Source organism: Urocampus carinirostris, chromosome 16, assembly GCF_059441175.1.
Source record: "Urocampus carinirostris isolate Australia breed hairy pipefish chromosome 16, RoL_Ucar_1.0, whole genome shotgun sequence".
NCBI classification, from domain to species: Eukaryota; Metazoa; Chordata; class Actinopteri; order Syngnathiformes; family Syngnathidae; genus Urocampus; species Urocampus carinirostris.
In genome coordinates this window covers 28,169,495-28,187,444 of record NC_142364.1, presented here as the reverse complement: position 1 = coordinate 28,187,444, position 17,950 = coordinate 28,169,495, and the positions used below count along the sequence as shown (strand labels likewise).

The window sequence follows — 17,950 nt, the reverse complement described above, 5'->3', positions numbered from 1 at the left end:
GGATAGCAACGTCAGGGCGTTTTAGCTCAAAATAAGCATTGTAAGTGACAAACGTTGTTCGAGTTTGTGTGGCCATCCATTTATGTTTTAGGAGGACCAAATTACATTCTACAATGCCTTTGTCTTTATTCATTTAAGAATCTTGTGTGCTTCGTAAAAATTTTGCGAGTCTGCGATACAATACTGTATTTCAGTAGTCCCCAACATTTTCTGTGCCACGGAACAGTTTGATGTCTGGCAATATTTTTGCGATTCAGTCCAATAACATTAAAAACGTGGCACTGTGGCTAAAAATAGTGTGATAATGACATAAAAGTTAAGTCTTTTCATGTGTTGTCTGTATCCCCAGTCGTATAGCTGCTATCCAGATTTGATTCCTAGGACCTTGACTCAGCCTCTTGGCTGAGAGCAAGTGTCTCGGCCCCTTGGCTTTGTAGCATATTATGATTTGACCGATAATGGATAATTGATAAAGAATATAGAACAAAAAACCTTACAAAATCCCCACACACACCCACCCCCCATTGCATCCAATTTTTGCAATTGCGATCAGCGATACGTTTTGACTTATCAATCAATGCTCAAATATTGTACTTATTTAATTTCAATAAAAGCTTATATACATCGGTCAATACAATTTCAATACACTAGCCCCTAGTGTAGTTTTAATTCTATGCGCCTTACTGTCTCGTGTGCTTTATTGACCCTTTGCACACAAGTGATCTAACCACGTAATGACACCATGATGGGCGTCAGTAAACTGTAGTAAACAGTGGGCGAGGCCAGTAAATGACAACAAAAAAAGCTATCGTCTGCAGCTGTCTGATAAGTGACTCAACTTGTCCGAAAGCACCGTGCTATTTAAGAGAAACTGAGGATAGCATCAGCAAAGCTAGCTAACAAGCTATACAGTGTTTTTCCTGACAGATTTACACATCTAAATATATTGTCCGGTCTGCCTGACTTCAGTCCACACGATCTGTGCCACTATATTGTAAATGTAATTCCTATGCACCAATATTTATCTAAAAGCTGACAAAAGTCTGTATACTTACCACTTCGTCATAGCTGGTATGCGTTACTGCGCTTCGTTTTGCCGGCAAATGCACGGAAGGGGACTTATTCCCCTTGCACAAATGTTACTAAACCGACTTTGTATTTAAATATCCAAATTTTTGGGGAGTGTAATAGAACAGTAAAGCACGGCACATTTGCAGCTTGAATAGAAATATCTTGAACATGTTGAAATATTTATTTTGGTAAAATAAAGTTTTCTCATTTGAACATTTGTATCTCATTTTATCCGTTAGTAATTTGGCAGTTCATTTTTGTGTAATAAGCTTTATGGTAGGGATCAAAACAGTTTTCAATACATGTGATATTGGGAAGATTACTGTTTTGAATCCCTGGTTAGTTGCAATAAAATCAGCTAATTTACTTTGAAAGAAATGGCAACGGTAAGCCTCTAACATAGCTAGTTAGCACTAGCTAACTTTTTTAATAGAGTGTCTTTGACGTGACCTGTACCAACTTAACATTAAATTGCTCAGAAAAACATCAGACGTACCTTGTAAAAATGTTTGAATACATGAGGGCTGCTAGACTGCCAGTGTTGTGCTCTGGCACAACATCAGTCCTTCCATTTGATGTGCAGATAATCATTGCCGTCTTCTGTCTTTATCAAAAGGGATTATATTCCTAATTGGGCTAAGAACTCTTGCCCACCGAACAGCATTAAATCACCATGGTAAAAAGTGGTGGTTATATTCTTTTGTTGTGGTTATAGGTATTTGTCTCAATTCAACTATGCTCAAGTGCTTTTGCCGTCTGCCATTGCTCTCATTCTGCCAGAGAAGGCCATGTGACAACATGTGCAAAGGGTCAAAATTAAACCGTGCATTAAACTGGTACGCTTTATAGTTTAGAAAATACAATACATTGGAAATGCTTTTCACTCATTCTCATTGAAGCTGATATCAGAGAGCCTTCTGCACGAAATACCATTTTGTTTTTTTAAATATACTTTCATAATCATTCTGGTCAGGAGTCTGCCGAGCACTACAACCGCATGCTATTGGAGCGTTCCCAGGAGATCCAGGAGTTAAGGAGGCAGCTGTCTGATCGGCAGCAGCACCTAGCTGCCGCTGAGAGGCAGATCTCCACCACCGCTCAGAAAGATTATTTGGAAACCGCCGAGCTCCGCTCCCTCCTCAATAAAAAGGACAGCGTCATCGACGTAAGCCTCCCTGCCGGATAAAACGGGCGCTCTGCTGTAAAACATGCTTAACTTGAAAGCCTAAGAAGAGGCAAATGAAATTAGAACACCCACAGAGCCAGTAATCCTGACCAGTTTTAATTCATGGAAAAGTTGAAAGTTACATTTTTGTGACATGGTTCCTGTTTGCAGAGGCTCATCCATCAGGACAAGGAGCATGAATACGTGCTGGAGCTCAAACAAACCATTCAGATCATGCAAGAGAAGTTGGATGAACGTGAAGGTGTGAGCATTATTTGGGATAAAGCCATTCAAACAACAACTGATTCTCATTTATCTTCCCTCTGCACTGTAGCTGAGCTTTCCAGGATGGACAGCGATGAAAGCATGGAAAACATTCCCCTCTCCAAGAAGACTGTTGTTGTCCTTAAGAAAGAGCTGGCGCATAAAACGGAAGCTCTCAACAAAACACTCAAGAGGGAGAAGGAACTTAAGGTCTTGTTTGCTTCTATCGCCTGCCTACTTTGTCGATTTATTTCCTATCTGCTAACTGTTGCGACTACGTCCATCTAGATATCTCTGGCAGAGCTGCAGTCATTACTGTCTGAGCTGGAGGTACGCAATGAAGCCCAGACCACCAAAATTGAGTCCCTGACTTCCACCCTTGAAGCTAGGAATGAGATCATCCATGTAAGGAGGCTCAATCTCTATAAATACTGTTGTGTTTAGAAAAAAGATCTGTTTTATTAGGTCATGCTGAATTATATACTGTATACATATCTCTCCCCAAACTAGATTTACGTAGCTTGCTAATTCATTCTCTACTAGCCCAGTAAACATTTGCATTTATGTTTTATTTCTATAAAATCCTATCCGCAACACTTAATCTTTTTGAGCAGGTTCTTCAGCAGCAAAAAGGCGAGCAAGGTGATCTCTCCTCGGATAGGACCATCAGCGACAGCATGGATCTTGCACATTCAGGGCTACCTCAGAGGGAGACAACCTTGATTGGTGGAGACAGCCAGCAAGAAGTACAAATTACAAATACAAATCCACTAAAATAAAAAGGAAAAATACTTTAAACCATCCTTTTTTTTTTTTTTTTTTTAAAGGTGCCATCGAGCCTGGCCAGTTTGAAGCAAGAACATGAAGCTCTCAATAAAGCGCTTAGGGCTGAGCAGCAGCTCTACTCCAGCCTGGTCAGGGCTGTGAAGGACAAAGACAGGTACAAGCCTAGGAGGCAAAACCTCATCCAAGTCTGGGTTTTTATGCCTCAAATTCAGCAGAGATGGTACAATCTAATAAAAAAAATAAGGGTTGCGATAGTACCAAGACTGTATATTGTTATAAGTTTTCAATACTTGCAATGATGCCCAATATTCATATTTGCTACTGTTGGATTTGTCCGTCTATTTAAAATAATCTCATTTTTTAATGGATATTTTTTGCTCTTGTGGTATTGGTAGTTGATGTTCTTTGAAAGCTAAGGAAATTAAAATTAGATTGTTGGTAAAATGTGCTTAAAAGATCATTTAACCCATTATTTTATTTTTTTCACTACAAAAAAAGTATTAAAGATGTAGTGAAGTAAGACAATTGATACTTCAAATGTGCAAAGCTACAATTTTAATTATTGTCATTCATTTTCTTATAACTCAAAGTATTTATTATCTCATAATACCCGAGATGGTCAGTAAAGCCCCAAAGTATTATTTTACATCAGTCACACTGGATGATGACGATTTTAATTTACTTTAAACAATGATTCCAAAGAAAGTTGTATAAATTAAAAGGAGAACATCCTTTGCAAATTGTTCCGATTAACTGATTTAGTTTAGCTTAAACACAAATTCAACACTTCTACCTTTTGCAAAAAAGGTGCCCAACTTTCCCAAGTGCCACAACTCACCATTTTGCATAATCTGTACCATCTATGAATAATCAAAAGTTTAAAAAAAAATCCAACTAGATATTAACTTTTCAAAGTTTTCCCTTTTTAAGATGACAAATTAATTGAAATAATTTGATTAACTTTCCAGCTCTACAGTATACAATATTTTAAATGTGTTTCAATTTAGCAAAACCTGAAAACAATACTTAAGATAATAAAACTTTTTTGTTCCTTCTATTGTGTTCTCAAGAACTGTAAGTGATGACAATTACACGTTGAACATTATTCAAATTGAATTAAATACACAAATGAAATAAGCAGTACTAGCTAAATGTTACGCTCCATCTGAGCGCTCATTCATGTTGAATAGCAAGTTCCGTGTCAGGTTATTAATGCTGTTTGAAATCCTAACAAAATCAATTTGTTTTGCAGTGCCCAACGTCTCCACGCTCTGCAGCTTGAGCTGACTTCGGTGCAGCTTCTCCGGCAGCAGCTGGAAGACGGTATCAAAGCCAACGAGGAGCTCAGGGATGACTTGGAAAGAGAGCTAGACAGAGCCAAAGTCAGAGAAGGTGCAGTGGAAATGCATTGGAGTCCTTCATGATCCTTAAGCACCGAGCATTTGTCCAAATGAGGTTGCTAGAAAACAGTGAATATTAAAGTTCTGCAAGGGAATAAGATTAGCGAGCATGTGGGAAATGGGACACACCCGTCCATCTTTATTGTCCTCCCTCTTTGTTAAATGTGTTTGCTTTTCATGCTCTCTTCTGTCCACTCTCCATTAACATCATAACCTGCTTATATGCATGCTCTCTGTCTGTCACTCCTCACACATCCCTGACTTGTCTTTTTCTTTAAAAAATGTGAATAAAATCTTCAGTTCATTGCATGTCTGTGTGCTTGATCAACTTCCCCACCACCACTCCGCGGGTATTAATCCAGCCGACTCGGCCATCTGCCTCATGAAATTAGTTTAATCTAAAATCGGATCAGCTCTTTGTTATATAACGATGCAAATTGGTTTGTTAGTTCAAGCACAACAACTCTCTGCCGTAGTAATCTCAAATCAGCAGTGCACGACTTTGAGACTGATTGGAAGTGTCTGCGTGTGCTCAGGTAGTCCTGTAAGCTCGGTTATTTAAGAGTTTGTGTGTGAGTGTGCGTCTCAGGGCATCAGTCATCATTGTTCAGAATGTAGCTGAAGAAATAGGTCAGCTGCATATAACAACCAGCATCTCTACGTAAGATGCTAGCTGATAAGAAATGACAATGTTTTTTTTTTCATGAATATGCTATGTAAAATAGAAACAATGACATATTACCGTACATAATATTTACAATGTTGCTTCTCCCTATCCATGTCCCATTTTTTATTACCCATTTTCCAATATTCCTTGTTCCAACATGTCTCTTCATTATATTGAAAATTCCTACATGATGCAAGTAAAATGTTGCACAGCCTGAACTGTCTTTACAGCTTCTTACGCAACATAAAATCCTATATGGATTCAGGCATTCTAACTCATCATTTCCATTTGTTCACACTTGATTGTGAGTCATGCAACAAAAAAAACGTTTTCTGTAATCTTTCTGCAACGTCAGGCACGGACATAGTGGACCCCAAAGAACTGGAGAGTGTGCGGCACCAACTGGAAGATGCCCAGCGGTGGAATGCGTCACTGCAGGCACGCCTGGGGGCCATCCAGAACCGTGGTGGTGGAGTGGGTGGGGCTAATGATAGCGGTATGACTGAGAAATTACACATTTGTTAATTTGTGGTGAATTTTTTTTGTATTTGTAGTAGATACGTTTTGGGTTTTTTTTCCACAGGAGACACGCTGAGTTTTGTTGGTGACCAAACCTCTTATTTGAGTATATGTGTTGGTGATGGACCCGATGACAGTTCATTACAGGAGCTCAAACGCAAGGTGAATTATTTTTTTTGCAGATCATACACGTGCAAATCCGGGTTTATAACGATACTTTATAAAACGTGTAGTTATATTTTCTGACGTTTTATCGAAACTGGCATTTCCCGCATTGTAAGGCGCACCAGATTAAGATATATTTTTCATAGATAAGGCCACTGGACTAAAAGGTAAAACTACAGTGAGATCTTACATATTTATTCGTGTACAACTGTTGTGTATTTATACACTTTCGATATATGATTGAGCGGTTGAAAAATGTCGCTGAGCAAAATTGCAAAATATTGAATGCAACGGGAATCAAACCCTTGTCGCGGCGGTGAGAACGCCAAAACCTAACCACCTGTGATATCGATGACATATGAAAAGGCATTCAATTTTACTTCATGATCTTACTAATTTTACTCACTGCACCAAAAATTGTCTGTGTCCATTAGGTGCTTGAACTGCAGGAGAGTGTCCGCAAGCTTCAGGCCGATAACGCAGAACTCCAGAGCCGGCTAGAAGCACAAGGAAAAGACGACCATGATGCTTTTAACAAGGAAGACAAATACCTGTCCAGCAGCCGTCCATGGAAGCAGGTTGGAGGCAACAAAAACAGTGCTTTATTTAAAAAAATGTTTTGTGTGTGTTTTTTTGTTTTCTTGTTTTTTTTTTTTTTTTAATCATTCAGCAAAAATTGTCCTTGTATAGTAAAATTGCTCAGAGCCATCATAACAGCCACTGTGTAGTAGCTCCTGTCTAACCTTTGAACCTGACCTAACCTGTTCTGTTTTGGGCTTGTTACCACACTGCATTTGAGAAAAATGACTGTATCTACTCAAGTCAGTCTTAGGCCACACATCCAAGGAACACATTTAATTCAGAAGTCCAGACTATAAATATTATTATTATTAAAAAATGTTTTATTATCTTGCCACACAATCTCATAGGATCTACTTCTCGGTAGTCTCAAATGCAGTATCCCCATTTTCTAATTTCCTTTGAGAGTGTGTTTTTTGTTGGTTTTGATAATATCCTCCTGACTCTTTCCTCCATCGTCCCTAACCAAGCCTCTCTCTCTTTATTTGTGTCCCATTAAATGGTGTCACTTTACCATATCACATTTGACACGCCATACCATTTCGCTGTCGCTTTGCACTGTTTTTTGGATTCTGTTGCCCCATTAAGATTTTTTTTTCCTTTTTTTTAATTTTTTTATAAATCAAGCCACATATGTCATACTCGCCTCACATGCCATTACTCTAGAAGCCGGACACGGCAACAATTATAGATGCGCTACCTGAAGCTAGCCAGATGTGCAGCTGTCGAGATCAAGCAACTCAGATAGACGTCTCACTGGGACAGGTTTGGTTCTATGAAATCACTGCGGCCACTTGGGTTTTTTTCATACATTTTCATTTATGTAAACTTTCTTTCTTTCAGCTGCTTGCGGTTGATAATGTGAACAGAGGCCTAATCCAGTGTGAAGACATGGATTTGGTAAAATCACACAGGTCTGATCTCTTTTTCTTTTTACATATGTCCCTATCAAACATATTGTATGCTCATTGTTGTCGGGAAATTGCTCAATACAGGACTAAACTCGGGCTTACTTCTGAAGACCCCCAGCAGGAAGATCTACATGAAGAGCAAAATGTCAGAGAGTGTGAAGAGACTGAGAACACAGACTTGTCAAGTGACAGCATTGACAGGCAGGCTGATTTAAGGAGTGGTTACCCTAAAGACAAAGATGAGGCGACTGCCAAGGATAGCGAGGCCCTGATCGGGACGGAAGAAATTGATACTCAGCCAGCTGGTGAACTCAGCAAGATTTCAAAGCGTAGGGTATGTATATTGTTAGGATTATCTTCCAAGCAAGTGCCACAGACATTAACTGAGGGATTCACATCTGTAAACATTTCCTTGTTTCTTTCCTAGGTCTTTTTGAAATCTCGCCTGCCTCTCCCAGTGAGACCAAAAGTAGAAGCGTACAGCGGCACTCTTGCTCATAAAGTGGACGCAGTGCAACTTTTCCACATAGACGCGGACCTTCAATCTATCCCAGATTCCAGTGTGTCGTCACAACCAAGCACCTCGTCTTCCTGCGAACCCACTCACGACAGCGGTTATGCCGCTGCGCCCACACCAGATTACACCCAGGCCAATTCTGCTCTTTTTAGCCAGCTGGAGCTCCTCCATCAGGAGTGCCAGGAGAAGGAGGCCTTAATCAGCAAGCTCAATGAGCAGCTGGCTGATTGGGAGGAACTTCACAACCAGCTTCAGGACAAAGAGCGTCTCAATAACCAATATGAGGAGGCCTTGCAAGCTGCTAAGTCCACAATTGCCTACCTGACTGCCTGCAGTCTGGATAGCCGGCATCGGTCTGAACAAAGCAATGGGACTGATTCGGTGTACGATAATAGCGTGTGTCTGGATTTGCAGAAAGTGAATTGGAAAAGGGAAGATCCCAAGTCGGACAGCCAGGAAAAGTTAGGAGATTTCGGACCAATGAACCCCTCGTTAAACGAGCAGAGATCTCAGGTGGTCTTTGAAGGACCAGAGGGTTCAACGCACCAGGACCCTTCTGAGAACGAGATGAGATTGAATACTTCCACACAGACAGTTGCAGAATCATTCAGGAAAAATGAGTGGCTGGGCCAGCAAGGGGCAGGCAGAATTTTGAATCAAAACCTGAATCAGGAGATGAGCAACGCCCTAGCAAGATGCTTTTGCTCAGTGGAATCGTTCATTGCTTCTCTGGCCACCGCTTGTACAACAAGCCACTCATGCAACAACCCTGATCTACAAGAGCATTTGGATAACCTCCAGAGGGCTCTACAAAACAGACAAGAACTGGAGGGCCTAACACTATCCACTCAGCCAATTCAGTCCCAGGAGATTTCTCAATCGGATCTCCTTTGCAATCTGCAAGTTCTCTGCAAGGTCTTCAACAATCACTCTCAGAAGATTTATGAGCTCCAGGCCTCTCTGAAGGAGGAAAATGACCGTAGGGAAAAAAGTAAGGCACCTCTGGACAACAAGAGTTTAGACTTGGAGACTTTGCACAAAGCGCTGAGGGAGAAGAAAAAAGCCTACAAAAGCCTGGAGGAAAAACTTGCCATTGCTCAATCCGCACTGCCCAAAGCTGATAAAAGTAAGGATATTTATTTTATTGCGAACTGTTACCTGTTTAGGAGTCTTTATGGCTCAGGGGTCTCCAAACTACAGCTCGGGGTCAATTTACAGGTTGGCGACCATATTTCAGCAGCACACACTGAAAGTGATACTTGTTCCTGAAATGTTTTTGTACATTGCTCAGTTTTTATTTTGTTTTCTATCTAAAGGTGCTAATTATGTATTTTCAATAATGAAATACCTTTATTTCCTTTTCTTCCTTTTTTAAAAAAGAAAACAACACATTTTGTACCATTTGAAAACTAATCTTAAGAAAGCTATTTTTCCTTTCAAACACTGATTTTTTTTTGTATTTCACAAACAACATTTAAGATGAAAAGTTTGGCCACCTCTAGTCTAGCTGCTTGTATTCTGAATTCGAGTGAAACCTTTTTTAGGAAACCTGTACGGATTTTTTTTTTCCTTCAAGTAATGTGGATCGACCCAAACTCTTTTTATGAACCTCTAATGACAGCTCTGGAGCAGCATGACAAAGGTGTACAGGTGGATTTACAGGACCCGGGTTACGAGACCACAGCAAAGAGTGAGAACGATAGGGAAGAAAGCAGTAGCACAGGTCAGGCCTTTGAATCGGACATTGCATGTCTGTCTTCTGAGTGGACACTAATCTCACACAGTTTGGTTAAACAGGCTTTATCACACAACATGCTTCGTCTTTTAAACTCACAACAATTTTCTTGCGGTTCTCAGTGTGGTGATATTTAGGCCGCTTTTTGTGACTATGTGATGTTTGCATGGATACATCTTTTGCATGTCTTTTCAGCACCGACTAATCTTTTCTAGGTTCTAACCATTTTTTCTTCATCTTGTCCTGAAGGATAGTGCTGCATAATGTTAAAAATGTGTTGGAATATATATATATCTATATATATATATATATATATATATAAAATATGTACCGTAAATTCCGGACTGTAGAGCGCACCTGATTATAAGCAGCACCCACCACATTTTAAGAGGATAACCGCTTTTGTACTTACACAAGGCGCACCTGTATATAAGCCGCATGCGCCCACATTAAAACATGTAACACAATCACAAATTTAACCCAAACCCGACTTGTGAGTCCCGCGATTGTAACTAAATATAAAGTACACAGTCCAAAAACCACAGCCGGCAAAATGAACGGAAAATGATACTGTTACTTAAGGTTTGATGCAGACCTGCAGAGTCCGGGTCCTGTTGAAAATAATCCAAGGAAAACAAACGTATATTTCCAAAGGTAAGGGTGGAAAAAATATATATCCACTATTGTCCGCTTCGTTCACAGACACGTCTCACCTTTACTCCACTTCCCGTCGGCCCCCGTTGTTTTCGCCCCATCTTTTTGATTCGCCCGTGGAAAACATACCAGAATAAGTCTCTAAAATAAATACATTACAAAAATATACAGTTGCAAATACATATTATACATGGTTACACATATTTACAAAGAAAGACGGTACACAGAGGGAGTTTTCAAAGCTTTAATAATAATATTATAACTTTCATCCCAAACCGTGCCTGTGAAGGGTAGCAAAACGCTCCTAGCAACACGCTCGCAACACAGTAAACGGCTCTGTTGAAAAAACATACCGTACTTGTAGTAATCACGGTAAACCGTCCTCATCTTCCTCCTTATAACTGACGTCATCAAAGTCGTCTTCCCCAGTATGGGAAAGAGACTATGTCATATAGATGTCGTCCCACGCTCCCTTATTCAAAAACACGCTAGCAACACGCGAGCAAAGTAAAGTTTACGTGCAGTAGCTCTGTTTCCTTCTTTTTCGGACTGCTCGATTGCATTTAGCTTGAAAGCTGTGTCATGTGCCTTTCTTTTTGCAATTTGCATGGTGAGGATATTTCTACGCTAATTTAATTTGTGCACAAGCTAAGAAGTTGCAGTCTTCCTCGGCGCATATATTCCACCGGTCTAAATTTTACCTTTTGTACTCGAGCGCCGCTGGCCGCATCACTGAATAAGCCGCAGGGTTTAACGTTTGGGAAAAAAGTGGCGGCTTATAGTCCGGAATTTACGGTATATATAATATGTATATATATGTTAATAGATATCCATGAGGTTGTAGTATAGCATAACACAATTATTCTCTTTAGTTATAGGTATTACTGCCCATGCACCTTTTATCTCATTCAAGAAATGTTCATGCCACAAACTTCTGTGAACTTTTAGCACAGACGCGAAAAATACATGCAGACTAGTCAGGTCACATCATTTCTTGAAATCTCCATGACACTTCCATTTTAGTTTTCGTCTCTATGTCATTCAATATATAAAGGATGACAAAGTTGTATCCATCCATATATAGTGGATGTGACAGTCATATCCATCAAGTTATAGTGTAAGTCCATGCCTCTGAGCACACCTTGTAAACAGACAGGACATGGTAATGGAGAACACTTTTGGAGATAGAGCAAACAAATACGGTACTTGGTTGATTTTGTTGAGTGGCATGAATGAAATCATCCTTTAATTAAATGTTTAAAGTTGAAATGAGGAAAAATCTATATGTGTAATGGCATTGCTCGTGCTTGCCCCCCGTTCGAATAGCTTGCAAACGGCATGCAAACAAGGATATTTGTTTATGTTACCTAACAGCAGACTGTTCTCTGATTGGTTTAAGTGTGTTGGTGGTCTTAAAGTGACACAGAAATTCTGTGATGTACGAAAAACTATGCAGAACTAATTCATATGGAATAATCTGCAACGCGAAATCCTAACCGCAATATGGTGAGGGGACACTGTATAACTCAAATTCCAACTAAGATGGGCAAATATCAAGGACTTGCTGGTTGCAGGGCAAGACTGCTAAAATTCTCACTGACAGGTGAATGGAGCTAAACACCACGTTGACTGCGAAGAACTGGTTTTTTAAAATGGCCAAAAGGTTGATGCAGCCGGATATGTCTCCTATAAAGCCGACTTTTTTTCTGTCCATGTCCTTTTTAGATGCAGACCTTGAGGTGGATGTCAAAGCAAGTGGAAGTGCATCAAGTCTCCCTTTGTTGCTCACTCCAGAGCAGATACACTCTTCCTCAAGTGAACATTTGGACTCCAACTGTCCGTACTCCGTATCTCCGACTTTGAGCTCGGCCAAGGTTTATAATCACATCTAGGTTATGTTTCAAGTATGATAAATGCTAACTTGCCCACATTTGCATTTTCAGATCAGTTTTAGAAGCTCACAGACTTATGAGGAGTGTGGCCTTTCTGATGACCCGCTGCTGCTCAAGGCACAAGTTCAAGAATTGAAGGTCCAGTTGGAAAGCCAAACCAAACTCTTATGCCAAATGCAAAGCGTCGTGAGTAGGAACTCTGCCGGCCAAGTCTCCCAGTTGACTAGTCCGGACGGAACAGAGGGCCATCCTGCAAGCCCCAGTAGGGAGTCAATTCAAGAGACAGAATGTGACGAAGGGGAGCGAGCCATTCAGGGTGAAAACGGCGTGGAAGGGAAAAAGAAAATCGTGAAGGAGCAGCTCCAGCAAGTTCGCAGTCGCTCTACATCTCCTACCAGGTGTGACAGCATTCATCAGTCAGTAAAGGCATTGTATGATACATGCTGTAAATCCCAAAAGTCAAAATGTTGCAGGGCATTTGAGTCCAAGGGAACAAAACAGGATTTTTGTGACCCAAAAGAATCACTCATGAAACTTCCCAGGTTTAAAACAGTGATGCTTGCTATGCAAAAATGTTGCTGTGTAGTGTATACAGTAATATACTACATAAATTTAAATTATGTTGTGTAGAACATTTTTGCTTGTGTGCGTGACACTAGATGCTAAGATTTGAGCTTTTAAATTCTGGCAAGTGATGCCACGTTAAAAAATTTGCATTGTCAACGCAATTAGGGTAGTTTTGTCTTTTTACTGTCCAAAGATTAAAGAATATTTTTAATCAACACAGCTTACATGTTTAAGGAAAAAATGAATAGGTACAGATGTTTATTAATCCATCCATTATCTGCCCCGCTTATCCTCAGTAGAGTTGTAAGAGTACTGGAGCCCATTCCAGGTATCTTTGGGCAGTGAGCAGGGGACACCCTGAACTGGTTGCCAGCCAGTTACAGGGCACACAGAGACAGACAACTCACTCGCTCATTCACACTTAGGGACAATTTGCATGTTTTTGGAATGAGGGAGGAAACCGGAGTGCCCGGAGGAAACCCACACAAGCACGGGGACAACCTGCAAACTCCGCACAGGAAGGCTGGTAGCTGGATTTTGAACCCATGAGCTCAAAACTTTGCCGCAGACGCGCTAACCACTCCGCCGCTGTGCCACCAGATGTTTATTCAGTCTTAACAAATATTAATACACTCTATACTCAACATTTAGTTTATTGATTAAACGTTTACATAAAAAACAGCATTCTGGACTACATGTTTTAAACTCTTGCCTAATGTGGCCCGAACCATCATTTTATGTGACCCGCGATACAATACTCAAAGAAGCTTCAGGAAAAAATGAGCCACAATGACCTAAATATGTCTACTGAATGTTGCCAAAGCAAGGCACCTTTCACAAAGAACCTGCTGTAGCTGTTTTTGCTGACTACCTATAATCAACCAGAGAACATTGAGGAAACCTATCCCAATGTATCTTATTTACTTAAAATAAAAGTCTTGGCTGCGCTGTTTAGGTCAATACGAAAAATAGAAAATTTGGAAGGAAAAAAAAGCACCCGGGTGTTTTTTGCAGTAGTTTAAAGAAGCTTCAGCGCCTTTCTATGATACAGCAGTTACGAAATCTCACCGCAAAGTTCCCATATTCAGGTTAACATTTTCATCATAGAAATAAAAGGTGGACTTTTTTTGTCATCAAATCTTTTCTTTTTTTCCACAAATGCATGGATGATAACTACTGCTATTGTTGGGGGGGAATCTCAATAATCACATTGTAATCAAATTATCCCTTAATCATAACTTAATATTGTGCATCCAAAAAGATCCCCAGTCTTGCAACAAGGGCACACTTTTCAATGCCTTTGTTTTATTAGTCAGGCCCCCTAAAATTTGTTTGACACTCCTGTACTAGAATTACACTGCCATCAGTGAAGGTGAGTCATGTTTCACAATAAACTATCATTTTTGTACCTTTATATTTTTGGCACTGTTATTCATTCTGATGTTATTCTAAATTTTAGAAGTTTCAAACTCACATACTGAAGTTTCATGCTGTGGCCTCTTTAGTAGGAATGTTGAACAATTTGTGATGTTTTTCATAATATTACACCTCTCGCATTCTTTGAACTTACTAGAACACACTATAAATTTATTAAGACTTTTTAAAGTACAGTGTTTTGCACCCTTTCACATTGCTCACTGTCAACAAACCAAACGACAGTTTATTTTATTTTATGATGTTGTAAAGAATCCCTCAGCCATTTTTTTAACCATAACGTCTCTATCTGTCCCTTCCACAGCTTGGACTCCCTGGTGCAGTCGCAGGCCAGAGAGCTGTCACAGCTCCGACAGCAGATGAAGGAGCACCGGCGGCTGGGGTTCCTGCAGCGACGACAATTGGGGGACTTCCGAAAAGCCTTTCAGGCGCTGCTTTGCGCCGGTCCTGTGGATGGTTACGTGAGCGAGAATCTCAAGGAGCAGCTGGACAAGAGCCTCAGTATTCTGGACCGACTGGAGGGACGCTTTGAAAAAGGTAGCGGCTGTGTTTGTTTTCAGAAACATGTCACTCATGCATGAACAACAGACATAAGTAAATGCTTTGTGTTCTTCTCTACACCACGCCTTTTAAAAGCATACAAAATATACCGTCGACTATAAGTTGTCCTTTAAAACCCAAATTGGGCGGAAAACTTTAGTGCATCCTATAACCCAGTGCACCTTATATAACCGCAAATTACAGTGGATAATATAGGATATGCATACAGTTTTTATACATGTACGATACTGCACAAGGTCTTATGGTATGCTATTGTTTTATTGCAATGATTGATCAATCAAGTCACATTGCACATAACATTGTATACAACGGGAATCGAACCCAGGCTGTGGCAGTGAATGCGCTGACACTTGACCCACTAGACCAGTGTTTTTCAACCTTTTTTGACACAAGGCACACTTTTCATAAAAGAAATTTGAGGCACCCCGTCCGTAGAAAATGTTTAAAGATGAATTGAGTACCAGTTTCATTTTGATGATTTTTTACTTAAATTATCACATTGCCAAAATGACAGTATAAAGTATAGGTATAAGCACTTTGGTAAAGTGAAAGGACTGTTATAAAGGGCTGTTAAGTACAGTTAACATTAACATCTTTATCATCATTTGTGGTCATCGTGGGTCAGGAGGTAAACAAATGTATTCATTCTGGTTAATAATTTTGCTGTGATTTGGGATTGTATTATATGTTTCATCTGTTTTCAAGTTTAGCTATATTTTATGCTGTTTTCCTGATGTTGAGGTTTTTGAGTTTGTTCCTTGCCCTCATGTAGGTTTTAGATCAGGGGATGGTGTCATAATAGTCAGTGGTTTGCAATAATCTTTGGTCTGTGCAGCCCTTTTAGACTCTGTGATTCAGGGCATCACAAATAAACATGACTTGACTTTCTTTAGAAAACAAACTAAAAATGAGTAAAAACGATTATCTAGTAATACAAATAATGATTTAATACATTCTAACCTTTTGTCAATATTTTTGGGGAGATTATCAAGCTATTTAAATTGTAATTTTTACTATATTACATTTATTTCATTATTTTCTGTTGGTTAATAGATATTTGTACCGGTTCTGTCTCATGTTCCGAGAATTACTTTAAAAAAAGAGAGAAAGTAAATGTTGCCACCTACCGGTACGGATGAATGTTACAGCAGGGCGATCAATGGCAGAAAGCTATGTTTTATTTAAATACTAATGAAAAAATCGGCGAGTCGGCGGAGGTCACTCCCGGGCAGCGCGACGGAGCGAGTTCGGCGGACGAGGCGTCACCCTAATAAGGATAAGCGGTGCAGATGATGAGATTAGATATATATATTTTTTTTTTGAAGGGGCGTCGCTACTTCGCAGATTTTCACTTTTAGCGGGTGGTTTTGCTCCCCATTAACCGGGTCTACAAAAAAATAATAATAAAAACAATTTTTATTTATTAATTCTTTAATTTTTTTTGTTTTTTTTGAACGTGCGCCGCTACATCGCGGATTTTCACTTATCGCGGGTGGTTTTGGTCCCCATTAACCGCGATAACCGAGGTCTTACTGTAATGATATGGCTTTTAGTCTAGTGGTTAGGTTTTGGGGCTCTCACCGCCGGGACCCGGTTCAATTCCCATTGCAGACAATTTCTTTTGTGATATTAGCAGCAGCATTTTTTTTTTTGGATTGAACTATCATTGCACTAATATATATACCACAGGTGTATAAAATGAGCAGCAGTTATACACAAACAAGTGTGGTAGCTCTAACTAGTTTTAATGCCGTGCGCCTATTTTTGAGGATGTGCCGTGTAATTTTGTCCAGCCTATAGTGCAGAAAATACTGTACTTACAGTAGGTTCATTAACATTCATTCTCCTTTCCCACCTCTATTTTGCTCCTTACTTTAGCATGGTGTGTTCATAAGGAGACAAAGACTGTCCAAATCGTCCCAAAAGCATAGGGGGAGGGTAAAGAGTAAGCGACACAAGTATCCTTTCATGAAGTGAGCTCAGAGTACACTAGCTTCTCCCTAGTCATGCTGAATAGCTGGAAGCAATCTTGGGAGGGAATTAACAAATTTACATCTTTAAATATGTTTATGTTGTACTATATTATGGAAACTAATATACCACAGAGGGCACTGCGAGACAAGGAAAATCTCAGAGGCAGGAGTGAAGGGTGCTTGGGGGAAAAGCGAGGACAAATAAACAAAAGTGAAACACAGTACTCGTCTAGCAAAACACTTTTTCTATTCTACAGTTTAGATATTTAACCAGTTTTAATGTTACAGTTTTGGATTGCGTTGGATAAAGAATTACCCTAGAGAAATACAAGTAATGAGCAATTTACATCGCAACGAGGGATTTTTGAAGTGATTAATTGGAAGAATGCCTTCTTTCCCTGCACTCAACGGAAAAGCAGAAGGGGGAGGATAAATTACATTAAGTGGGTAGATGAAGGGGAAGTAACAGGATTGGACCTTTGTAACTTAATTTATAAAACTTGTACATTTCCATATTTTTTTTTATTTTTATTTTCTCTGTACTAGAAGTGAAGGATGTTGCCTATCACATTTAATCATCATCAAATGCAGTTCAGATTCTTACTGACAAGTCCTTGACATTTTGTGTCATAGGAGAAACCCAACAGGAAGGTGAAGATGGAGCAGCTCTTGAGCTTTCTCGCAGGTACATCTCCGCCTTCCACACCTCTCCTTGAAATTTAGTCCCCAGAACGCGCTCTATTTGCCTGAAGCTGACACTAGTTTTGTACATAGGTTTGTGACTGTTTCATGGCCTCTTTTAAGGCAACCCCCCACCTCAGAGCTTGCCCCTAATTGACTCGTGACCCCAGTCTGGGTTGCTGACCTATTTTTTTTTAATTATGTGTCAACAAAAGAACGGATGATGCAACCAGGTCAGCGATGTCCTACATGTCAAAACAAGATTGGTCCTGCAACTCAGATGTCGTGGCAATCCTTAAGCATTATACTGGATAACTAAGGATGGGTTGATTGTATTTTTCTTTACCTTATAATCATGACACATGTTCTTGTGTTGCTCGCACCAAAATCAACAGTATTTGTATTGAAT

The 17,950-nt window shown here is 39.9% G+C and overlaps 1 protein-coding gene across 6 annotated transcripts in view; it reads left to right on the top strand.

Moving 5' to 3' along the window:
* The window catches only part of cdk5rap2 (CDK5 regulatory subunit associated protein 2), a 47,859-nt gene that overhangs the window by 18,023 nt on the left and 11,886 nt on the right, over positions 1 to 17,950 (top strand). For 5 of the 6 annotated variants that reach the window (XM_088320145.1, XM_088320146.1, XM_088320142.1 and 2 more), the window contains 19 exons: positions 2,045 to 2,236; positions 2,408 to 2,498; positions 2,571 to 2,710; positions 2,789 to 2,905; positions 3,115 to 3,246; positions 3,328 to 3,440; positions 4,539 to 4,678; positions 5,709 to 5,849; positions 5,937 to 6,034; positions 6,472 to 6,615; positions 7,283 to 7,381; positions 7,460 to 7,530; positions 7,612 to 7,861; positions 7,955 to 9,170; positions 9,666 to 9,767; positions 12,159 to 12,307; positions 12,377 to 12,723; positions 14,631 to 14,863; positions 17,494 to 17,545. In XM_088320145.1, coding sequence (XP_088176271.1) covers positions 2,045 to 2,236; positions 2,408 to 2,498; positions 2,571 to 2,710; positions 2,789 to 2,905; positions 3,115 to 3,246; positions 3,328 to 3,440; positions 4,539 to 4,678; positions 5,709 to 5,849; positions 5,937 to 6,034; positions 6,472 to 6,615; positions 7,283 to 7,381; positions 7,460 to 7,530; positions 7,612 to 7,861; positions 7,955 to 9,170; positions 9,666 to 9,767; positions 12,159 to 12,307; positions 12,377 to 12,723; positions 14,631 to 14,863; positions 17,494 to 17,545 — 3,827 coding nt within the window. The remainder of the gene's footprint in view (positions 1 to 2,044; positions 2,237 to 2,407; positions 2,499 to 2,570; positions 2,711 to 2,788; positions 2,906 to 3,114; positions 3,247 to 3,327; positions 3,441 to 4,538; positions 4,679 to 5,708; positions 5,850 to 5,936; positions 6,035 to 6,471; positions 6,616 to 7,282; positions 7,382 to 7,459; positions 7,531 to 7,611; positions 7,862 to 7,954; positions 9,171 to 9,665; positions 9,768 to 12,158; positions 12,308 to 12,376; positions 12,724 to 14,630; positions 14,864 to 17,493; positions 17,546 to 17,950) is intronic. The other variant, XM_088320144.1, reaches the window with a different exon arrangement.